This window comes from Hemitrygon akajei, chromosome 6, assembly GCF_048418815.1.
Source record: "Hemitrygon akajei chromosome 6, sHemAka1.3, whole genome shotgun sequence".
Classification (NCBI taxonomy): Eukaryota; Metazoa; Chordata; class Chondrichthyes; order Myliobatiformes; family Dasyatidae; genus Hemitrygon; species Hemitrygon akajei.
This window is the reverse complement of record NC_133129.1, coordinates 139,746,311-139,771,949: the sequence shown is the minus strand read 5'-3', so window position 1 is coordinate 139,771,949 and position 25,639 is coordinate 139,746,311. Positions and strand designations below refer to the sequence as shown.

At 38.9% G+C, this 25,639-nt stretch overlaps 2 protein-coding genes across 4 annotated transcripts in view; one reads left to right on the top strand and one right to left on the bottom strand.

The window, feature by feature from the left end:
* LOC140729541 (uncharacterized) overlaps nt 1–2,092 on the top strand; it is a 170,656-nt gene extending 168,564 nt beyond the window's left edge. For both annotated transcript variants that reach the window (XM_073049386.1, XM_073049385.1), the window contains one exon: nt 1,390–2,092. The gene's annotated coding sequence lies outside the window, so the exon portion shown is untranslated. The remainder of the gene's footprint in view (nt 1–1,389) is intronic.
* The window catches only part of prr33 (proline rich 33), a 33,121-nt gene that overhangs the window by 4,872 nt on the left and 2,610 nt on the right, over nt 1–25,639 (bottom strand). Inside the window, exon 2 of one of the 2 annotated variants that reach the window (XM_073049383.1) lies at nt 6,994–7,107. The exons of the other annotated variant lie outside the window; for it this stretch is intronic. Coding sequence (XP_072905484.1) covers nt 6,994–6,996 — 3 coding nt within the window. The 5' untranslated portion in view covers nt 6,997–7,107. The remainder of the gene's footprint in view (nt 1–6,993; nt 7,108–25,639) is intronic. 2 annotated transcript variants of the gene reach the window in all.

Genomic DNA, 25,639 nt, shown 5'->3' with positions numbered 1-25,639 from the left:
TTTTTATTTTAGATTTTCAGCGGCTGAAGTTTTTTTTTGATTTTCACTTAAGGAGACCTACTTGCAGCGAGTGTTAGTTGACAGTTTCTGGGCCAGCTCTTACAGTGTGACAACTGCCTGTTGATCTAATTTGCACCACAAGCAGTGTGTGTAAAGTGAGATGTCAGCAGGAAGGATCATTACTTCTACCCTTATGCCAGCATCTCATAATTTAGAGAGCTCGTTCAGGCCATTATGCAGAGTCAGCCATTCTTGCCCCCTCCTCACTTCAGACCAGAGTTCAACCAGTATAAGAAGCTCCCCAGAAAAGAAACAGGGCAATGTGCAAGTCAGCAGCACTCAATGCAACTAACTTTAATAGATAGAAGCTGCACCAGCTTACTGTTTATGGGAACAGGGAAATTCTTCTCCATGAAAATTCTGCCAGAAGTTAATGTTCCCCATGTTTGTGCATTGCCTTTTCTTATGATATTGACCCCATGTGGGATATTTAAACAACTCTGATTTTCCCAACAGATCTTGAAAAATCTGAGATTAAAATCAGCCCTTTATCCTCTTTTGGGTAGGCTTAGTTCAAGAAAGGATTTCTTTTTTGCTAATTTTTTTTATATCATTGGGTCTCAGCTGGCATCAAAATATTAGGCAAGATTTTAGGGTCATGAAAATTATACAAAAGAACCTTTGTAGTACACATACTTTGTAAGTTGTCCCTTATTTGTGGGTGAGTAATCAAATCTGAAAGTTAATGGTGAGTAGTGAGAATAAAATGGCATTAGTAGTTCAGTTTTTATGGAGAGATGCTTTGATATGAGATATGAAATGCAGTAACTAAAGGACATAGGCTTAAAATAATTCTCAAAACCCTAGAGGGTTTAATGCATTTTTAAAAAAAAAAGTGCTAAAAGCCAATTCAATAATAACTTTGAAAAACTTTGTATATGTAAAGGAGAAGTTTGCAGGCCTTGCAATACTTTTGTAAAAAATGCTGCAAAATTTCACAGTTATAGGAATAAATGAGACTTCTGAAAAGCTCATCAAAGGAATGGAAAACAGTTATTGTAGAAGAAGATTTCAAAAATCTCAGATGAATGACCAGTTAATTTCTTCTGAGCTGCATTAGCTGAAGAATTCAACACGTTGTCTGTTGCTCACACCAGGGCAGTAGGTGATGTTCTTTGGAGATGGAAGTTACAATACATAATTGGAAAAGAGTAGAGCATGCTTTTATTTTGAAGTATCTAATTTAAGTGTGCTATCTCTGTTTTAGTTTGAAAACAAAGCTCAATGTTTCAGTGCCTGGCACAAGTATCACTCAAAAATGAAGTAGAAAAGAACCATGTTACAAAACATATACTATATAAAATAATTTCCCTTTCTTTCTTTTCTCAGCTGCAGTTGAAAATTACGATAAGCATACTGAAGAACTGGAGCCAACAAATGATCCAAGAGCAGTTGAAATTAATAATTTTATATATTAATTTTTGTTTATGTATAAACTTGTTATTGCCACTTATATCATCATTGTTATGTCTTTCACCACTGATTCTGCAATAGCTTAGAGAGCATTTGTATCTGAAGAATGGAAATCCCTCATTGAAAAGTTATGCAAAGTTGCCTATCTAACACGGGGACAGGATATCCCTATTTAAGGACCACTTCTTATTCCATTTCCATTATCTTATTGATTATTAGATAGCTAAGAAGATCCATTTATTGCTCCAATCTCTACCCTGCACAGCAGAAGTAATGGGTACACACACAGACACACATACTGCACACTGCACACATTTATGAGAGACATAGTCCTGGAAAAGACGATATTTTTAAAATGCCTGTGGAGCAGAATCTGTTTATCCTGATTTTGTGTTTTTGTTGTTAAGTAATGGACACAAGCCATTTGTGTATCTCCTTGGTAGTAGTCTCACCATTGAACCTAAGTTCATTTTACGTTTATCTTGTTATGTTGCATACTCAACATTGACACAACTTGCCTTGGGTGACTGCAGTAGCATGTCCGTAAATGTTGCTCTCTTTCTTTGGTCCTCAGCATTGTTTTCAAAATCTCATCTACAATAAATTTGTTTATCAATAATATGGAATCTGCATAATCTTTATATAGCTTTATATATGTGTATAAGATAATGAAAGGCATTGAGCCTGCAGATAGTCAGAGGCTTTTTCCCAGGGCTGAAATGGCTAGCACGAGAGGGCACAGTTTTAAGGTGCTTGGAAGTAGGTACAGAGGAGATGTCAGGGGTAAGTTTTTATGCAGTGAGTGGTGAGTGCGTGGAATGGACTGCTGGCGACGGTGGTAGAGGCGGATACGATAAGGTCTCTTAAGAGACTCCTGGACAGGTGCATGGAGCTCATAAAAATAGAAGGCTATGGGTAACCCTTGGTAATTTCTAAGGTAAGAACATGTTCAGCACAGCTTTGTGGGCTGAAGGGCCTATATTGTGCTGTAGGTTTTCTATGTTTCTAACTTGATTAATGAATTTGTTAATTATCTCCCATTTCCATTAGATAATAGTTTTAAACTGAGGGTCTGTGTTACTGTTTGCACAGCTGTAAAGCTTTTCTTTGGAAAGATGTTATTATTTGAAATTGGATGACAAATTGACAAATACAATTCTAAAAAAGATTGTTTATTTATCATCATCAGAAGAGGAATAGTTGACCAGTGTTCATCAGCCCTCTAGTGTATCCGAACGGTTTGCTAGTTGTTTGGGAAATGGGGGAATATATTGTGACCTGGCACAGAAAATAATTGAACCATTGTGATGGAGCAACACGTACAAGCAAAAACAGTCTGTTCTGAGTTCCTAAGCCATTTACCTAGTTCACTTCTCAGTTCCGAACATATTAATGAAACTGTCTGCTGTTTATAATCACTATTCTTTCAATATTAAAATGTGCTATGTTTCAATAAATAGCATACTGTAACAATTATTACTGAATTTTGCCACAGCTTTTATCAGGCCAATGCTTTTGCCTTTGCAATAACATATATGTATTGTGCAATTTTGTGAAATTGCTTAAATTAAACCGATCATATCTTTCAGCTCAGTTTGTAAAAAGAACAAACTTACTGCCACAATTAAATCAAATTGCTTTATATAGGATTTTTTTTCTCAATTACTGCACCTAACAATCTATTCCATATATTTATTGCTCTCTCTTGGAGAGGAGCCTCCTAATATCTATTATATCTGCCTTCCACTAATTAGAATCTCTACTACATTGTCCTACCATGTACAACATGAGCTGTTGCACCAGATTTAACCAGTATTTTGAAGATCAACATATATAATTTCTTTTTCTGAAGTCTCTTGGTCATCTTAACCAAGCTGATTTTTAAAATATAATTACCAGCTTTTTCTCATAATTCATTTGGTCTTAGTCCCAATTTTCTATATACTTTCATTGAAGTTTCTGAAATTCATTGAACTCTAACTGAGAAATACAGAATGAGTGGAAAATGTTGAGCTAGCCTTCCTAAGTCATGTTTAACAATTGCTAACATTTAATTCTTTTCTACAGTGCAGGGGCTCCCAACCCTTCTCATGCCATGGGCCCCTACCATTAACTGAGGGGTCTGTGGACCCCAGATTGGGAAATCCTGCTGCAGAGTAACAGTTGGGCTGCAGGTATTGCAATAACTCCAGAGAACCAGGTTCAACTCTGACCTCTGGTGGAATCTGAGGGGAGTTGGTTTGGCCTGGCTGTGACCACATGGGGTTGTCCCAGGAAATCCATATTCCTCCCACATCCCAATTACCCCTACTGTAAGTGAGTGGTCAGAGAATCAGTAGAGTGGAATTGATAGGATGGCTGTGAGAGCAGGATAGTGGGCTGAATGGCTTCCTTCCAAATGACACGTAACAGTGCTGTATGCTGAAGTTTAGATGGTGTAATAAGTACTGTAGGTGGGAGTAGAAAGTTGTGAATATGTATTGCTGGGTTGAATGAGTGCAACAAATGAAGTTCACTGGGAAAGTGTGAGGTGGTTCATTTCAAACGCAAACAAGAGTGAACAGTGTTTCTAAATAGTAAATAACTCCGAATTCTGTTGGAATAGAGAGAGGTAGGGATTCAAGCACCAAATCACTGATAACTATTGTAAGAAAATTTTACAGCCCTCCCCAGTGTTAAGCTTTATCTCAAGCAGGCTGGACCACAAAAAGTGAAACGTGTGCTGTAAGCTTAAATACCATAATTTCTGGGTCCAGGAAGCTTGAGGGCTTTAATTGGCTTTGGTGCATATTGAGTTGCAACTTGGGTTCAATATCTAATTTAAGTTTGTTTAATTACAGACAAAGTTTGCATACTTTGTATAAAAGATCAAAGAATGGTATAATTGAGCTGCTTGAGGTTAGCTGGATAAGAAAAAGAGAAAAACTGGGAAAATCCAGAACCACGGGTTTTACCCTTAAATCACCAGTTGGATGTGCTAAAGATGAGCAAGAAATATTTGTCATGTAATTAAAGTTAAAGAACCCAGGTCAGCTGGAAATTGTAAAATCTAAACTAGATCGGGTCAGGATGTTGGAGCACGTGCAGCAAAAATAAGTCAGTACAGATGAAGTAAAAATCACCCATTCTAATCAATTTGGAACCCTTTCAATGACTGAAAAGTTTTCCTTCATTTCTAGCAGTTCCAACTTAGCCATAGTATAACTCCACCTCAGTGGAGGGGGAAGTTACATACTCTGTGCCAAAAATTTGTTAATGCAATTTTCAGACCTGAAGTACAAGCACACCCCAAGGGTCTACCAGAAGTCTGAGGCTTCTTTCAAATATCCTCAATAACTAAGATGTTCCGTAGCTACTTAAGACTTTGACCATAGCCTTGAGTTAGTGTGTCACAGACAACATCAGTGCATTCAGTAAGAATGGGGAGAGGGAAGCACTGATTTGGAAAACACATCTTGGAAACTTTAACATTTAATTGAAATACAGTATTCTGTTTAATGTGAAACAGCTTGTTTTGTATACTACTGTCATGAACAAAAGTAAGGTGTCTGAGAAGGGAAATGGATTTATTGTAGCTATTGACAGTTTTATTAAATGTAATGTTTGGTCTTAATGTGATGTTGTCCTTTCTTTCATTTACAATGAACACATTTCACTTTGCATTGAAAGGAAACTTAACATGCATTCAGATTACAGCCCCTTATAATATTTCCCCATCAGGATATTGAGAGCCTAAGAAATTACTGTCACGCCGAGATTAACATCTACCATGAAAACTTCATCAAAAATGTTTAAAAGCAACCAGACTGAAGATGCATTTAGTCAAGTTGCTTGTCTAGTCCAAATTGGTTTGTAAAAGAAACTGAATAATTCCACTGCTCAATAATCTATTTGACCTCTAATATTTGAGTGACATCTTGCAGGCTCACGATCCCAATCGATCTGAACAACAGGTAAGACACTTTCTCCTTGCTTGAAAATGCTTACTCTGGGTACTCAGTTTGAGAAATTGACAGGATATTTAGCCCACTTTGTCTCTGGTTCACTGAAAGAATCCTTCTGGCTCCATTTTGCCGGGAGGTCCTGCCTGCAAGATGTCTCTGGTATCTGGTGACAGAGCCAGGAAGGAGCTTTGACTGCTGAAAATGTTGCAGGGTATCTTCAAGATTTAAAAAAAAAATGTTTTTAAAATTAAAAAATTAAGAGTTTTTAAAGTGTAAGTTAGTTACATACGTTTTTTAATGCCAGACAAAACAGTCTTTTTCCCTCCTAATTCACAGGTCTAGAATTCTCCCTGAAATCAACAGGGGCTTAGCTCAGAGTGGCAGTTTTCCCAGTGTAATACAAGGTAAATCCAGTAAAGCTGGACATCCCCTTTAGACCCCACATGGGGTAGAGGCTGAGCTCAGTGGTGGAAGTGACATCATCTGGCATTCAATGTCCCAAATTGCCACAGTTGAAAGCATATACTGCCATTAAGTGATTGACCACCAATAGTTTCCATTAGAAATGTTGGCAGCAGGCAGAGGAGTCATATTGAGTGTGATTTACATTTTAATTTGATCCATGTATTAGCATTTTCAAGTGGTGCAGCCATCGTCAATTGAAAGTTGTGGGGGGGGGGTTATTTATCTCAAACTTTTAGTAATAGAACTCATGAGATCTATAGTTACCACAACATAAATGGAATTGTATCTGTACAAGAAAATAGTAAGTAATGAGTTTTAATATAAAGGCATTGTCCTTTACATGGCATAGTGTAGAATAGAATCCATCTGGAACAGAGATTAGTGAATCCTATGGAATAGCAAAAGCACCATTTCTGTTATCCAATAAAAAGGTAAATAAGTCAGTTCTGGGAAATGAATGGTGACAGGCCCCCAAGTTATGGATTCAACCAACAGTGTAGTCTTTCTTACTATGAACATTCTGGTCCTTTATAGATCAAGTTGGATTGCCATGAACTGGCCTGGAATAACATGGGTCGACTGACCTTTTCTGGCCTGTCAATTATGCAGATCAGGCTTTTTAAATTCTCAACACTCAATATCAGCATGAACCACTTCCAGCTCAGTTCAGCACAGGAAAATCTCACGTCTACCAAGCAACAGGCTCTAACACTGAGAATATGACTCTATAGGTGCTCTTGTTCCCATTTTCTATTATCTGAGCTATCTAAGTGTGATTGCCATGTCAGTGCTGTTCTGTAGGCTGTTTTGTGTGTTGCACATCCTCATGTGCAGAGCTGAAATCCTGCAAACTGACAAGGACTTTCTGTATACAAAATCAAAATCTTTTGACTCCCCATCAACTGTGCTCCATGGTATTTTACAAGAGGCCATGAATTATATTGAACAATTGATACTCTTGCCCATGTTATCATGTTGGAATTATTCTAGTTAAATCTCCTGTGCTGCTATTAAATGCTTTGCTTTTACCTTTTTAAAATTTATTGCAGCAATGTTAAAAAAAACTTAAAAATTTTGTATTCCTAAAGATACCATGCATGTTTTCTCTTACCATTTCATTAGATTATAAATGTTATGGAGATATACTCCATTTGATATTGGTAACTTCTGAACATCAGAGGAAATCACTATCATTCAGTGGGAATCACGGTGCACCAAGTCATGCCTAAAAGTAAAGAAAGAATTCATTTTACTTGCGTATTTCACAAGCACGCCCTTAAATTGCCTCAATGATAAAAAAAGTTTGCAGCAAATTTAATAGAACTTTTATAATAAAGTAAATCTGCTTAAGATGGAAATCCAAATTGAAAGAAGAAAATGCTGGAAGCATTCAACAGGTTCTGGCAGCATCTACAGAAAGAAATAGTAAATTTTTCATGTCAAAAATCCTTCATCAAAATAGAGTAAAGTTGTACATTGCTACTCGAGTTTGATTTTTCATTGGAAAGTAGGAATTATGCAATGAAGCTGCATATTCAAGATGGGGTTCAAGTAGTGTTGACCTTAAAAAGAAAGTACCTTATGATTGAACTTGTGTTGTATCTGACCTACAACCCTGTCTTGATATCAGCATGCAAACTATTCTCCAGTGCTGAAGTCTCCCATCATGGGTAAAAAAAGAAACTAAATTGTTTTAGATGGGGGAGAGAAAAAAAGGAAATTTCCAATGCTGACAATGTTCCCTCTAATATTTTTTCCACAGCTGTATGGACCAACCATTGCTCTAAGCAGGAAATTTTTACACAGCCTGAAAACTGTGCAGCACTTTGTGTTGTTTTGTTGTAATACGCATACTATGAATATTTAGAATGAAAATTGAAATATCACATACTTTTGCTTTTATTTATTAATTGAAGGGCGTAATGAAATACAGTATAACAAAGAAAATCTTTCACATTTCATAGACTTTTAAAGTTAGATGGCCTTATTATTTAGAAAACTTAAGGATTATATACATTAACATAATTACAGAGTATTTCATAATTATATTAGCCTAATTTCAAAATTATATTAACATTATATGAAAGAAAATTCCAGCTGCACACCAACAGACGCTATGAGCTCAGGAGCAGTTCAGTCATTGTACAAGTGTGTACCCATGCGGCTCAGAGGGAACTGTGAGCGTTAGTTACATGTTCATTAATGTAGTCATACTAAATCCAACTACTAGCTTAGTAAAGTTAAGTCTATTTAAATCTTTATAAGGTAATTGCCCATCAAAAATTCCAATTTTAAAATGCTTGAGAATCAGATGAATATCCAGATAATGTTTCAGAAATGAAGTTTTATGAGTATTATCTACCTGTACTATTAAGCCCCTATCACCACACTGCAGCACATTAAAGCTTTGCAAGAGCTTATCCAGAAATGACAAAATATTGATGGTGTAATGTGTAACCATATATTAGTAACAAAATAAAAACCATGCTGGAAATACTAAGCAAGACAAACAGCATATGTGGAGGGAAAAAGTTAGCGTTCTATATTGAGTTTCCTTCTTCATAGTTCTAATGGGTGGGCATCAAACTAAAATGTTGATTCTGATTCTCTTTGCACTCCTGTGCAATATTTTAATCCATATTAGCCCTGGATGGAGATGACAGTACCTCTGGTGCTTTGAGGTGCCAGTTAAAAGTTGGCCATTTCTCCAAATGGTACAGTAGTTTAGAAATACTGCAAATAATAGACCATAAGCCTTTTACTGGCATGAAATGTATCTATCTTCAAATAGCCTTTTCCCAGACGGTGCAGGCGCATTGTCGATGATGATGAGTTCCATTATGTTTTTCTTCAGTGGTGGCTCTCAAAATTGGCAGGCCTTTCACATCTTCCAGCATCTGATGATTGACCTTTATGTGCCTTAGACAGCATGAGAAGGTTGGTAATGAGCTGCTCCTCCATCGGGCAGAACTGGTTCTCACCCTCAACAGTGTCTCCTTCAGTGCCTCCCACTTTCTCCAAACTCAAGGTGTAGCCTTGGGGCCCCAGCTATGACTGCATTTTTTTTTGGTTATGTAGAACAGTCCATGTTCCAAGCCTTACCTGATAATGCTCCCAACTACCTCTGTGATGATGGCATTGGTGCTGCTTCATGCACCCTACTGAGCTTGTCAATTTCATCAGCCTTGCATTAAATTTACACCCTGTCCTTAAATTCACTTGGTCCATTTCTGACATCTCTCTCCCTTTTCTCGATCTCTGATTCCATTTCCAGAGACAAATTACTGACATCTTCTGTAAACTTACCGATTCCCATGTCCACCTTGACTATACCTCTTCCCACCCTGTTTCCTGGGAACATGTTATTCTCTTTTCTCGGTTCCTTCATCTCTGACATGCCTGTTCCCAGGATGAGTCTTTCCAGGACCTCAGAGATGTCTTCTTCCCAAAAAAAAAGTTCTCCCTTCCTCCAGTGATGCTGCCCTCACCCTCATCTCCAGTTTCCTAGACATCCACCCTCACCCCATCTTCCCACTGCTTCAACAGGGTAGAGTTCCTCTTGCCTGCGCCTACAACCACATGAGCTTCTGCATCCAACACATCATTCTTTGCAACTTCAATGGGATCTTACCACCAAGCACATACTCAGTCCCCCCTCCCCCACTATCTGCTTTCCACACTCCCTCCATGACTCCTTTGTCTATTTATCCCTCTGCAGTAATCTTCCTCCTGGTATGTATCACTGCAAGCAAGAGAAATGCTAGAGTTTCCTATTCACTTCCTCGCTCACCACCATTCATGGTCCCAAGCAATTCTCCCAGGTAAGGCAACACTTCATCTGTTGGGATTGTCCATTATATTTGATGCTCCTGATGTAACCTCCTCTACATTGGTGAGACTTAAATTAAATTGGGGACTGCTTTGTCAAACACCTTTGCTCCATCGGCCAATAGCAGAATTTCCCTGTAGCCATTTTAATTCCTTCCCCCATTCCCACTGCAACATGTTGGTCCATGGCTGCCTCTTCAGCCATGATGAGGCCACCCTTAGGGTAGAGGAGCAACACCTCATATTCTTCCAACCTGATGGCATGATTTTTGTCTCCTTTCCCCTCCTCCTCTTTTCTTCTATTCCCCACTTTGGCCTTTTACCTCTTCTCTTCACCTGCCGATCATCTCGCTTTGGTGCCCATCCTTCCCCTTCTCCCATGGTCCACTCTCCTCTCCTATCAGATTCCTTCTTCTCCCACCCTTTCCCTTTTCCACCCATCTGGTTTCACCTATCACCACCTAGCTTGTCCTCCTTCCCCACTTCCAACCTTTTTATCCTGGCATCTTCCCCTTTCTTTTCCAGTGCTGCAGAAGGGTCTCGGCCCAAAATATTGACTGTTGATTCATATTCATATATGCTGCCTGACCTGCCGAGTCCCTGCTGCACTCAGGATTTCCAGCATCTGCAGAATTTTCTGATCTGCTGCATAGTTTGCCTTGCACATCAGCAACGGAGTCACTGATATCTTCACAATCAGAATCAAGTGGAATATCACTGGCATATGATGTGAAATATGTTGCTTTGTGGCAGCAGTGCATTATAGTACATAAAATATATAAATTATAGTAGGATATATATAATAAGATATATATATATGAGAAATTAAATAGGTAATGCAAAAAGGAGTGAAAAATTAGATAGTATTCATGAGTTCACTGTCTTTCCAGAAATTTGATAGTGGAGGGGAAGAAGCTGTTCCTAACATGTTGCGTGTGTGACTTCAGGCTCCTGAGCTCCTCCTTGGTGGTAGCAATGAGAAAGGAGCATGACCTGGGTGACGAAGGTCCTCAATGACAAGATGTCACCTCTTGAAGATGTCCTCGACGCTGGGGAGACTAGTGACCATGATGAAGCTGGCTGAGTTCACATCCTCCTGTCGCTTTCCCTGATCCTGTGCAGTGGACCCTCCATACCAGACAGCGATGCAACCAGTTTGAATGCTTTCCATGGTACATCTGGAGAAACTTGCGAGTATCTTTGGTGACATACCAAGTCTCCTCACACTCCTTTTGGAATATGGCTGCTATCATGCCTTCTTTGTAATTGCATCAGGATGTTAGGCCCAGGATAAATCTTCTAATATGTTGGAACCCAGAAACTTGAAACTACTCACCCTTTGCACTGCTGATCCCCCGATTGAGGACTGATGTGTGTTTCCTCTATTTCTCCTTCCTGAAATCCACAATCAATTCCTGGATCTTATTGATGTTGAATGTAAGGTTGTTGTTGTGACACCACTCAACCGGCTGATTTAGCTCTCTTCTGTACAGCTCCTCATCACCATCTAAAATTTTGCCAGCAATAGATGTGGCATTGGCAAATTTACAGATGGCATTTGTGGTGTGCCTAGCCACACAGTTGTGGGTGCAGAGAGTAGAGCAGTGGGCTAAGCATGCATCCTTGAGCTGCAGCAGTGTTGATTGTCAGTGAGGAGGTGATGTTATTTTCAATCTGCACTTATACTTTGGCCTCTATACATAGTTGAGCATTCTCTGCCACCCCTAATTGGGGTAGTTTTGGAACAGATTTCCATTTACTCTGTAGATTAATGGAAGCTCAGTGAAGGAGATCTACAGCCCTGCAAGGAGAAAAATTGATTAGGTATTGGCTAATTATGCAGCCTTGCATGTCCACAGAAAGATTTTTTTTCCATTTGGCTGTAGAATTGGGCTGAAATTTGTAGATGAGGCTTGAGGTGGAAAGTTCTACTGAGGGAAATGTTAGAAACTTAGAGAAGCCACAGTATTACTGTTTTTAGCAAAGTCTACCATTACAATATTCCCCCAATTATAATCTAAGCAGCAGAAATGGTAACTGGACAAAACTGAAGGCTCTATATCTAATAAAACAGACAAACTACCACAACTGGAAGGAATGGCTATGGTGGTTATTGCAGAGAACTAGTTGTAAAGTAACTAAGGTTGAGGATTTAAATTTAAAGAAGGTAGATGCAAATGGAAGATGGTAGTGATGAGTAATCCCTGATAATAAAGATCAAGATTTAACCAAAAGTGAACAGGCATCAAAAGTGAAGAGCTGGAAAAGATTTGGAGAAGCTAAGAAACAGAAAGAGTTAGGAGTCATTTGTATGAGCTGTCTATAATTCACACCCTCCCTGCACCCCCCCCCCCCCCCGGTACAATATTACCTCTGAATGTAAGCTAGGAAATTTGCAATGTATATAACAAGGGCAGGATTATGGGTTCTTGTATCAACACATAGACTGGCAAACCAAACCAAGTAAGAACTAATTGAAAGCATCAGACTGTTTTCTAAATCCGAAACCAATGCAGGAACAGGCCATTTTATGCAAAGCATTGCACAGTAAGAAAGGGCCTTTGATGGAATTCTATATGAAGACTGGAAGTGATTTATTCAATCTGAAATTATGACACAAGACTTTAAAAAAGCAAACTAGAAAGAAATGAAACATTGCTTGTCTACAGTCATTTGGGGAAACAATATTTAAAAACATGATGATAAGAGAGTAATGTTTAAAGAATTGGAACATGGTTTCCAACAAATATACACCCCTTTATAACACAAACCCATCATGAAGATGAGACCTGCTACAGGTAACAAGGATGGTGAAAGACAGTATTATGTCAAAAGAAAAGGCTTATAATGTTATTGAATTGTACAATAAACCTGAAGATTATGAAAATTCCAGAATTTGGCAAAAGTAAACCAAGTAAATGATAAGGGAAAAGGAAAGTAGAAAATGGGTAACAACATCCAACACGTAAACAGGAAAGGATTAATATATGTTAATATAGGTTCATTATGGAATGAGACACTGGAAAGTATGTTGGAAAAAAGAAATTAACAATTATTTTGTCATCTGTCTTGAGATACAATTCATATCTGGTTACTTGAATTAGGTCACTCACCTAGATAGAGATAAATCCAACTAAATGAATTGTTTATTTTCCTTTGTTTTACTGAATAATGAATTAGTTTTTAGTCATTAAAATAATTTAAATAATTGTTCTTTTAATTACTTAAAATATTTAAACCATTTGTGTGATTATCTTTGATAGAAGTTGTTGTGCATTTAATATTTGAGTAACATTTGAGTAAATTTGTAAATATATTGCAGCTTCCCCCAAACAGCTGCACTGATGTGGACTACAAATTACAACAGGAAATAGAAAAGGTTTGCCAGAAGGGCAGTGTTATGATAATTGTAGGGGATTTTAACATGCAAGTGGATTGGGAAAATCAGGTCGGCACTGGATCTCAAGAGAGATAATTTGTAGAATGTCTACGAGATGGCTTTTTAGAACAGCTTGTTGTTGAACCAACTAGGGGATTGGCTGTACTGGATTGGGTATTGTGTAATGAACCAGAGGTGATTAGAGAGATGGAAGTGAAGGAACCCCTAGGAGGCAGTGATCATAACATGATTGAGTTCACCGTGAAATTTGAGAAAGAGAAGCCGAAATCCGACGTGTCAGTATTTCAGTGGAGTAAAGGAAATTACAGTGGCATGAGAGAGGAACTCAAGGTTGACTGGAAAGGGACACTAGTGGGAAGGACGGCAGAGCAGCAGTGGCTGGAGTTTATGCGAGATGTGAGGAAGGTGCAAGACAGATATATTCCAAAGAAGAAGAAATTTTCGAATGGAAAAAGGATGCAACCGTGGCTGACAAGAGAAGTCAAAGCCAAAGTAAAAGCAAAGCAGAGGGCATACAAGGAAGCAAAAATTAGTTGGAAGACAGAGGATTGGGAAGTTTTTAAAAGCGTACAAAAGGAAACTAAGAAGGTCATTAAGAGGGAAAAGATGAACTATGAAAGGAAGCTAGCAAATAATATCAAAGAGGATACTAGAAGTTTTTTCACGTATATAAAGAGTAAAAGACAGGTGAGAGTACATATAGGACCAAGAGAAAGTGATGCTGGAGAAATTGTAATGGGAGATAAGGAGATGGCGGAGGAACTGAATGAGTATTTTGCATCAGTCTTCACTGAAGAAGACATCAGTAATATACCGGACATTCAAGGGTGTCAGGGAAGAGAAATATGCGCAGTCACAATTACTCAGGAAGCTGAATAGTCTAAGCGTAGATAAATCTCCTGGACCAGGTGGAATGCACCCTCGTGTTCTGAAGGAAGTAGCAGTGGAGATTGCAGAGGCATTAGCAATGATGTTTCAAAAGTTGATAGATTCTGGCCTGGTTCCGGAGGACTGGAAGATTGCAAATGTCACTCCGCTATTTAAGAAGGGGGCAAGGAAGCAAAAAGGAAATTATAGACCTGTTAGTTTGACATTGGTGGTTGGGAAGTTGTTGGAGTCGATTGTCAAGGATGAGGTTACGGAGTACCTGAAGGCATATGACAAGATAGGCAGAACTCAGCATGGTTTCCTTAAAGGAAAATCCTGCCTGACAAACCTAGTGCAATTTTTTGAGGAAATTACAAGTAGGCTAGACATGCAGGGGATGTTGTGTATTTGGATTTTCAGAAGGCCTTTGACAAGGTTTGACAAGGCTGCTAAACAAGAGCCCATGGAATTATGGGAACGTTACATACGTGGATAGAGCGTTGGTTGATTGGCAGTAAACAGAGAGTGGGAATAAAGGGATCCCATTCTGGTTGGCTGCTGGTTACCAGTGGTGTTCCACAGGGGTCCGTGTTGGGGCCACTTCTTTTTACGTTGTATATCAATGATTTGGATTATGGAATAGATAGCTTTGTGGCTAAGTTTGCTGATGGTACAAGATAGGTGCAGGGGCTGGTAGTGCTGAGGAAACAGAGTCTGCAGGGAGACTTGGATAGATTGCGGGAATGGGCAAAGAAGTGGCAAATGAATTACAATGTCGGAAAGTGTACAGTCATGCACTTTGGTGGACGAAATAAACGGGCAGACTATTATTTAAATGGGAAGAGAATTCAAAGTTCTGAGATGCAACGGGATTTGGGAGTCCTCCTGCAGGATACCCTTAAGGTTAACCTCCAGGTTGAATCGGTGGTGAAGAAGGCGAATGCAATGTTGGCATTCATTTCTAGAGGAATAGAGTATAGGAGCAGGGATGTGATGTTGAGGCTCTGTAAGGCACTGATAAGACTTCACTCGGAATACTGTGTGCAGTTTTGGGTCCTTATTTAAGAAAGGATGTGCTGACATTGGAAAGGGTTCAGAGAAGATTCACTAGAATGATTCCAGGAATGAGAGGGTTATCATATGAGGAACATTTGACCGCTCTTGGACTGTACTCCTTGGAGTTTTGAAGAATGAGGGGGGACCTCATAGAAACATTTTGAATGTTGAAAGGCATGGACAGAGTGGATGTGGCAAAGTTGTTTCCCATGGTGGGGGAGTCCAGTACAAGAGGACATGACTTGAGGATTGCAGGGCGCCCATTCAGAACAGAGAAGTGAAAAAAAAATTTTAGCCAGAGGGTGGTGAATCTATGGAATTTGTTGCCACGGGCGGCAGTGGAGGCCAAGTCATTGGGTGTATTTAAGGCAGAGATTGATAGGTATCTGAGTAGTCAGGGCATCAAAGGTTATGGTGAGAAGGCGGGGGAATGGGACTAAAGGGGGGATTGGATCAGCTCATGATGAAATGACGGAGCAGACTTGATGGGCCGAATGGCCGACTTCTGCTCCTTTGTCTTATGGCCTATATATTGTTTGATAAAGCATTCTTGTACTTTTCAATATTTCATTATGGATTATGTGAATTGCATACATCATCATGCAACCACATGATATGTACACACCTTGCTTAAAGTAAAGATTGAAGCTACACTCTCGATTTGCGATCCTGTGTCTTACTTTGAATTAGTTTAATGCTTCGAAGTTACAAAACATAACAGTGGTAATGAGGTACTCTAACAAGGAACCTGATATAACTATTGACTAGTTGGGAGTGCAGCAAAGAATGGTGAGTTTTAAAAAATCGCTGCAAGGAACGGTGAGTAAAAGAAACAGTGCAGCACGTGCAGAGACAGTTATGTTAATAAAAAGTAATTCAGCACGTGTTACACGGAAGGGAAGACTACTGAGTTTTTTTTTAAAGTCAGAAAATGAAAGGAGTCACTGGTTCATAGAGACTCAAGTACTAGGTGATAATAATTATTTAAAAAATCAGAAATGACTGGCTACATCAGAAATATTGACAGGTTTGATTGCTCAATGGGTAGCTAGCTCATGTATACTGAGCTAATTGAACAGTATTTTGAAGCAAGTGAACTGGCCAATGAGATGTGAGTACCAATTTTGCTGAGAGCATTGGGTTTAAAGGTATAAACCTCTGTAGTTTGATTGCTTCAAGCAAACCAACAGAAGTGAGCTTAGCTAATATTGTGATAGTAATGCCAGAGCATTTACAATGAAACCATTGTTGATTGCAGAACATTTCAGGTTTCATAAGTGGAATCAAGAGGAAGGGGAGTCTATTTCAGCATATGTGGCAGAATTGAAGAGATTGAGTATTGTCAGTTCAGTGATGGGTTTAATGATGCACAGAGATCATTTAGTTTGTGGAATCTTACAAGAAAGCATTCAAAAACAGCTCTTAACTGAAACACAAATTACACTTTAAAGAGCAGTTAAAATAGCAGTGTCAATGGAAATAGCATATGCAATAGAGTTGCAGTCAGGAATGAAAGTAAGTATGAACAAAATTGCAATGTCTAAACAGAAATCAGCCTGGCTGAACAAATTGTGGCACTGTTGAGGCAGGGACTCACATACACCTGACCGATGCAGAAAATGCAACAAAGTAGGATACATACAAAGAGCATGTTGGGCAGACAACACTAAATGGACTGCACAGGGAAGAGAAGAAGTGACAAAGTTGCAGTTTCAAAAAGAGCACTAATCTGCAGGTTGTTGATGAAAAATCTAGCAATGAGTGTGACAAAGGACTGAGTAGCCTTAAGATTTACAATGTGAAAACTAACAATGGGCAAGCAATATAACTTACACCAGAAGTGAATGGCAAATTAATTAAAATGGAATTAGACACTGGTTCAGCTGTTTTCAGTCATTCCACAAAATGAGTTTGAGAGGCACTTCAAAGATAATAAATTTAAGCTTGCAACTATCCAACTAAGACCTTTTACTGGAGAAAAGATAACTCTTGTGGGAATGACATTCATAACAGTTAAATACAGTAAATGACTGACACATTGGGCTTGTATGTGGTTAAAAAAACACAGGATGATGTGATTGGCTGAGACAACTACAACTTGATTGGAGAGCCATCCACAAAGTGCATGTCACATCCCCTGCAATGAAGCCAAATGAAAGTGAATGAAGAAAGGTACAGGATGATGCCACAGCAGTGTTCAAGGACATTAGAAAAATCAAACGTATCAAGAGTAAAATAGTGTTAAATGAAAATGCTGCACCCAAGTTTTGCAAAGCCCGTCCGGTTCCTTATTGCATCTGTCATAAAGTAGCCAGTGAGCTAGATTGCAAGGAGGTTGAGGGAATTCTTTCCATGGATCAGTGAAGCCCATTGGCAACACCAGTGGACCAGCAGCCAAGAAGAATGGGTCTTTCAGGATTTGTGGTGATTTTAAGATTACAATCAACCCAGTGCTGAAAGTAAATTAATACCCTCTGCCGAGGATAGAGGATATCTTTGCAAACCTTTCTGGAGGAAAACACTTCAACAAAGTGGACTTAGCTGAGGCCTACATGTAGATGGAGATGGAAGAAAAGTCCAAAGTGTTTCTCATTATTAACACTCATAAAGGGCTTGGTTGCTATAATGTGCTTATTTTTGGAGTTGCATCTTCACCTGGACTTTGGCAGAATGCTATGGACCAGATGCTGCAAGGGTGCCCAGGCACTCAATATTACATGGATAACATCATTGTCACCAGGAACAAGACAAGGAACATCTCCAAAATCTCAAGACAGTGTGAAAATGATTAGAAAATGATGAACTCAGAACATGATGTGATAAGTGTGAATTACCTAAACCAAGCATCACTTACTGTGGTCGCACTACTGACACACAAGGATTACACAAGTGTGCTGAGAAAGTTGAAGCAGTTGTGGATGCCCAGAGGCCAAAGGATGTGTCACAGTGTGGTCCTTTTCAGGACTCGTCAAATACTATAACAGGTTCTTGCCAAACCTGGGAAGAAATGGCAATGAACAAAAGCAACATGAAGGGGATTTCAAAAAGGTAAAGGAAATGGTGAAGTTAGACACTGTTTAACTTCAGCCCTATATCCTTTGCATCATGTTCCCTTACCACTGTGGAGAAAAATTACACACAGATCGACAGAGAAGCCTTGAGTATGTTTTGGGGGGTAAAATGTCTCTAGCAGTACTTGTATGGGACAGGGTTTACCCTTGTTACTGTTCATCAACCACAAGTGTCCATTTTCAATCCACAGTAGGGAGTTCCACTAACAGTAGCAGGATGAATGCAGAGAAGGGCTCTGTTTCTTGGAGGACACAATTGCAAGACTGAATTCAAGAGGATGACTGATCATGGAAATGGTGGTTGTCCTGTTCACCATTGGAAAAGGAAATACCAGAAAAATTTACAAAAGAGAGACACTCCTCTTGATGTATTCTCCCTTACACAAAAGTCTATTATGACAACAATGTTCCAAAGGGAAACCAGAAAAGACAACACACTGTTTCAGTTCTACATGGCTGAAATATGCAGCAGAAACTCCAATTCCCCCATTTTTACTGGCACTGAGATGAACTTGCCCTTGATGGAAGTAGTCTTATGTGAGGATTGAGAGTTGATGTACCATCCAAACTGGGAGCTAAAGTGTTGGAGGAGCCACATGCCGGCTATCTAGGCATGGTCAAAATGAAAGCACTGGCTCTAGCTTTGGCTGGTGGCCTGAGATAGATCAGCAGATCGAGCAGCTTTCTGTGTACTGCCAACATCTCTAAAAGATGCCAAGAGCAGTTGGGAATGCTGGGAATGGCCTGGATTGCACTGGCAGAGAATTCATGTGGAATTTGCCGACCGTTCATGGCCAAAAATTTCGTGGTGCTAGGGGATGCAGGTACAAAGTGGCCTGAAGTGTTCCCAATAGCCTCCACTACAGCCTCGCACACTGCTGATGTATTGAGAAGCCTCTTCGCAAGGACCGGTGCTCAGAACACTTAGTCAGTGACAAAGGACCACAGTCTGTTGCGAAATACTTTCAGTCATTCCTAAAAGTGAATAGATTGAGACATATTACATCCGCACTATACAATCTTGCTACAGATGGATTAGTGGAAATGTTTGCCCAGATTGTAAAGAATGAACTGAGAGCAATGTCGGCAGAACACACTACACTAACACTGAACCCTAAGTTCACCAATTCCCTCTTTGCATATTGCAATGCAGCACACTCCACAACCAACAACTCACCAGCTCCTGTGTTCCTGGGTGGTTTGTTGAATTTACACTTGGATCTCCTCAATCTCAATCTCAGAAGGAGTACGCAGTACAAACAGCTGGGACAAATTGAATGCTCCTCAAGCAAGAAGGTTCAATGTTTCACTCCAGGACAAGCAGTCCTGGTGAGGGACTACAGAGGTGACCAGAAGTGGGTACTCGGAAAGATTAAGGACAGTGGAGTTGGTGTCGGATGTCATTTGGAGATGACACATTGATAAGTTGAGGAGAACAGAGTCAATTGTTAGAGAAGTAAGGTGGCTACTGCTGTCAGAACCATTTCTTGCAGTCTCAGAGTCAACTGCTACAACCATAACAGAGGAGGCTCCAGAACCTGAGATTGTTTCACAGCCACAAGCCTCACCTACCGAGCAGAGTGACCGCCCCTTCTAAGGGAAGATATTATCCCACGAGAGTAAGAAATTCTCCACAGAGATTAAATCTGTAGGTCTGATTGGGACAAGTTAAACTTTATGATGCTGTGGATGTCTGTGTATAGTACCGTAGATTCCGAATTTTAAGCCGCTACTTTTTTCCCACATTTTGAACAGCTTTGAACTTTGCGGCCTTTAAAACGGAGCGGCTAATGTATTTTTTTTCATGCCGGCCGAAAACATTTTGCCTCGTAACAGTAGACCAATAAAATTGATGAGTAGTTCACAGAGGTCCAATGAAATTGTACGATAAATCAAGCGCACTTTCACAATTAAATTATTGTAAATCAGTCATTTGTACTCACCCTCATCAACATGGAAAACACTCGAAGAAAAGCATTGTGCTGCCTTTATGGCAGTTATTTAGTTTATAATATTTTCGCTTAGTAATTCATTTTCTAGTTAAAGTTAGAAGAGTTTTAACTATATTTGTTTTCTGTACTACATCGCGGGATGCTATGACGTCACACCTGGTTTCACCGCGTCTTGTGGGATACCAGTTTGTGATAAACGGGATGGCGGGGGTCGAGCGGCGGAGCGAAAACGCTGCTTTTAAGTTAAAGGCGATCAATAACTTTTCCTGGTAGGCTGCAGTATATATATTTTTTACCAGTCGTTAGGAGATATTGGAATGTTGTTCAGTAAAAAAGTATACGCAACGTATATTTAAAAGTAGCCGCGTTACAGGCACAGTTCGAAAAAAAGCATTTGCAATATGTATTTGTTTTTGTTACCATATGGATTTAATTAAAAGTTAAAAAATCCTCACGTGTAATATCTTTCTGTGTAAATATCTCATATTACAACGTGGGACACCTGCGGCCGAAAATCCGGTGCGGCCTTTACAAGTAAAAAATTGATTTTATTTCTAAAATTAGAGCCAGCGGCTTTTAATCAGGTGCACTCTGTAGTCCGGAATCTACGGTAGTTGAGATGAATTCTCTATTCAGTTAAAGTTTCTAAGTAAGCAGAGAGGAGTGTTGTGTATTTAATATTTCAGTAACTGTTCATTAATCTTGTAAATATATTGTTTGATTAAGCATTCTTGTTCATTTCAATAATTCATTTTGGGCTATGTATAAATATGTGAATTGGATAAGCCATCACACTACCACGTGATATGTGCATGCTTTGCTTAAAGTAAAGAACAAAGTTAGACTCTCAATTCGGACTCTGGTGTCTTCCTTTAAATTGGTTTAATAATTTGAAGTTACAAAATGTATCAGCAGTATACTGTAAAAAGGTCACTAGTGCAAACTCGTGGCAGGACCTTAGGATCTGCCTTTTGAGGCCTTGTTATCACTTCCTGGAATGGGTAAGACAGTGATTCATACAGCTTATTTTGTAACTCCATGCAGTGTAAAGTTAATGTAGCCATGGGGATGGGTGAGTGTGAGGCATAGGCTGGATCAAATATGGGTCTACCCATCAGCTTAAGTTGAATCTTGTTCATTTCAATGTACATGTGTAGCAGCATGGTAAGTATATGTAATCCCAGTTAGTTCTTCAGTGTTTGAAACTAACTACAGTAAATGTGGAGTTTCATTCTTTCAGGATTTTTTTGTTGTGAGGGATTTAAGAATGTAAAATGTATTTTCTTTTTCTGTCTACTAATCACATTTTACTTTCTGTCTCTTTATTCTTCACTTGATAACCCATTGAATTCCCCCAATTCAATTGAACTTCTTTCCCAATCATTATATTATTGCATTCACCATGATTCACTTTGTCTGGTTGGTTAAGGAAACGTACAGTTGCTGGTCCTGTTCACCCAGTTCTTAATTTTTCTCACCTCAGCATCACCAATCTCCATTTACAATAATAAGGCATATATTCCTAGATAAGGAAAATCTAAAACATGCAAGACTAATCTATGTATATAGACACAATCAAATGCTTCGCATAGCAAAGGTTTAGCCCATTAATGTTGGTTGTTTCTTTCTTCACCAATGCTGCTTGATCTGTTGAATGTTTGCACCATTTTCTATTTCATGTACGAGTACAAGGCTTCTGTTTCTTGCTCAGATATCAACTGCTAGGAACTATTTACCTTGTGAATGAAATCAAGCAATCCCAAATTATCAATTTAACAAAAATGGAAAATAAAGACTAGTTATGATTGCCATAGTTGAAATAAATTCCTTCCTTGCCCTGTTGAAAGTTCCTTGACCTAATTATAGAAGAAGCAAAGTCCCACTGCCATCTGACACTGTCACCTGTTGTCAGCTTTTCATGATACTGGGTTCAAGACTGTCACAAACTTAACTCTTCCTTCCAAACATTTTTGTTCTGATATGGCAGACATATTATAAAAAATATCACCAAATGCACAACTGTTTCAAAGCAATTAACAATTACGTAAGTGTCATTTTTGATTAAGTGCCTGAAAAAGGAATGTAACGTTTATTGGAACAGATCTCAAACACTGAATTTAAGTTAACTGCAGGTAAAGTTTTGCCATTTTGTGTGGCTACCCCCCCCCCCAAATAGGTTGACCTTTTAATGTTGTGTTTTTTTTAAACTTTCCCCTTCCATTTTCTGAACACAATTTGATCCCATTAAATGTACTGAATTGCATCAGAATTAAAAAAAAAAATACTGGATCTATGAATATGAAACAAAAGATTTAGCTTCTACAAAGCTATTTCATTCTGTCACCTTTGAGCCAAATTCTAGTTCAGATTCAGAGCAATAGAAAGAAATCATTTCAATTCTCAGAGGTAAGTTTCCTGAAAATCTTTATGAACACGAATCAAAAAATGGGAAAGCACTTGTTAATCAAATCCAATGCTCTAGGAGCATATAAAATTAATTTGGCCAGAAGTTTTTTGCAACACATTCACAGCAAAGAGAAAGTTCTACAAAACACCTTGTTCCTGTAAAGGTATGTCTTTTCAACCTCAAGATATATTTATCTAAATTTACATACACATCAGAATCTGTTGTTTTACTTCACCTTATAATTCACTGATTTCATATATTGCAATCAAATATTTCAACCTATTTCCTCACACACTTGTAAGGCTGTAGGAGTTATCACTACATATCTATCCCTCATTTAATGCCAATGCAATTTTAATAGCTTTACTTGAAGCATTATCCTTCTTAAACATCTACTCCCTTCAGATTTTTGTTTAAAGTTTAGTATACTCATTTTTTTCAAGTTCCTGTAGATTAATACAATATTCCAGAAACAAAATTTTCATTCCCATTCAATGACTGTTCTTGGAGTTGTGAGGAAAAAGACTTGTGTTTAGGCCTGTCAACTATCTGGATAATGCTGAAATACTCTACTGAGTTGATTCATGCATAAAATACACTCACTTAAAATCAAAACTCTGAAGATGCTCTTAATCTGAAATAAAAATAGAATGCAGCCATGTCTGTGGAAAGCAAAACAGTTAACATTTTCAGTTCCAGTCAAGCACATTAGCTGTCTTTCCACAGAACGTGTCTGACCTGCTGAAGCTCTGAAGTCTTTAGTGTTTTACTTGCATTTCATTGTATCAATTTTGGAAATAAGACTGTTTAATAAAATTGAGGCACTGCTGTAACTTTACGCAACACACACAGAATCCTGGAGGATCCTGCAGGTCGGGCAGCATCTATCGAAATGAATAAATAGTCGACACTTCAGGCTGAGACCCTTCTTCAGGTCTGAGAAGGAAGTGGGAAGACACCAGAATAAAAAAGGTGAGGGAATTGGAAGGAGGCTAGCTGGAAGGTGATTGGGTGAAGCCGGGTGCGTGGGAAGGTCAAGAGCCGAGGAAGAAGGAATCTGATAGGAGAGGAAAGTAGACCAAAGGAGAAAGGAAAGGAGCAGGGGAGCCAGGGAAAGTAATAAACAGGCGAGAACAAGGTCAGACTAGGGAATGGTGGGGTGGTGGGGTTGGGGGAATATTTTACTGGAAGAAGAAATTGATATTCATTCTGTACTTTTGCCACACAAAAAAAGTATTAAAATTGTCCCTGACATGAAATAGTTATAGTTTTTGTAAAGGAATCTCACCACAATGACACATTGTGGGCCTTGGGTCTATGAAGTGAACAAAAAAGGCCATGTCAGCCTCTTACAAATATTCTTTTATGCAGAGTGACGTATCATCTGAGAGACACATAATTACAATACCCAAGCAAAAGAAACCAGGGCAAAGAGGAGAATGGCACTGTATGGCTGAGTGTGGGCTCCAAGGTTTTCACTGGCTGCACTTCAGGCCTTAGAGAGAAAGATGCAGAGTGGGGGAAATTTATGAAAGCAATGGGTCAGGATGACTTTTAAACGTATGCTGAGGAAGCAGTGGGAGTAGGTACCTGGGGAGGCCAACGGCTGGAATGGAGCTTCAGGGAACATGTAATAGCGCAATGAAAAGTGTAATTACCTTACCGGAAAGCTCAAGGTCAGGAAATGCATCTTGAAATGTCATAATGGTGTCAGGCTCTTCAGATGGTCTGATCTGGGTAACAGACAAGCAACTGGGAAGGTCTAAATTCAATCCTCTGCATGTGTTGTATTAACTAATTTCTTGGTGAGCCATTGATACGTCAGTTTACTCAGCATCCTTGTCTAGAGACAAACGTTGTTGGTGTTTCAACTCTGACAGTTGTTCATAACCTTTGCTGAAATGCTTGGGTTCAATGTTGAGCCTTGAGTTGTGAAAGGAGGTGCTGACAGCCACTCATATGAGTAACATTTTATGAGCAGCTACTTTTTAAAGTTTTTTGGAGGATCAAAATCAGCATAAATTGCAATTTACTGACATTTTCCCACTGCGTGGAACTCCTGGATATTTAAAAATATTTCTTGTGAATCTTTCACTAACGTTATGCAAATCAATAGGAAGAATCCTCAAGGAAATTAACTCGGTAACATTTGTGTTAATTAATCATGTCACAGGTTCAAGCCTTATAAACCAGAATGAAATCTCTGTTTACATGGATGGATGTGTTAACTGAGATTGAAGCTGATGCCAAGTTTGTCTTGTTGCAGAATTCTCCCGAGCATCCGAGCAAGTATTCATCACACAAATGCATTTCCAACAGTAACTATCCTTCAGAAGTATTCAATTGACCAGGTATTCTTTCCTGGCTTCCTGAGGATATGAAAAGTACTTGAAGATCACAAGCACTTTCATCTTTCTATTTAGTTACAATAGTTCTGGAGTTAAGGTGAGATTAATCAAACATAGATTCAGAACAAGCAGAACTACCTTTTCATGTTGTCTTCAGTTTCTATGACAAAGCAGGTTAACCTTTTTCCAGTTTTCTCATTTCTTGATGAAAATCTGATACTGATTCATGTTGGTCTATCACAGTACAAATGACAGGATCTCGGCCATCTGCCCCTCCCCCAAGCATGAGGCTACCAGCGAGATGTAAGCAACAGGCACCCTAATCCATTTCCTTTCACAATAGATTCAGTAACTACAAATTCAAAGTTTTTAATCGGCAATTGGCCACATATTTTTTTAAAAATCTACATGAGTTGTGTGAAAAATTATGAGACATACTAATAACATTTTTCATCTATCAGGGTGCTTACCTAAAACTCACAACCTGATCCTTATCTTATACAAGGCTCAATTTAGCTCACATTTACCAATCATTTTTTTGTCTATAGAGGAGATAAGGATGATGGTGTACCAACAGCAGAGTTAAGGCTAAATTGTGGTGAGCCATGTTTTTATTGAATGGCAGAACAGGAACCTATCCTCCAATTCCTGTTTTTCCCTTTCCTATTTGAAGGGGAATGTGTTGGTTGTGACATACTTGAGGGCTTGCTGCTCCTCTTGTCTGAGCACAGAGTTGGTGTTAAGTTTGGAAGGTGCTGTTAAATAAGCTTTGTTAAGTTGCTGTAGTGCACCGACAAAATTTTTAAAGCAGAGATCAACATGTTCTCA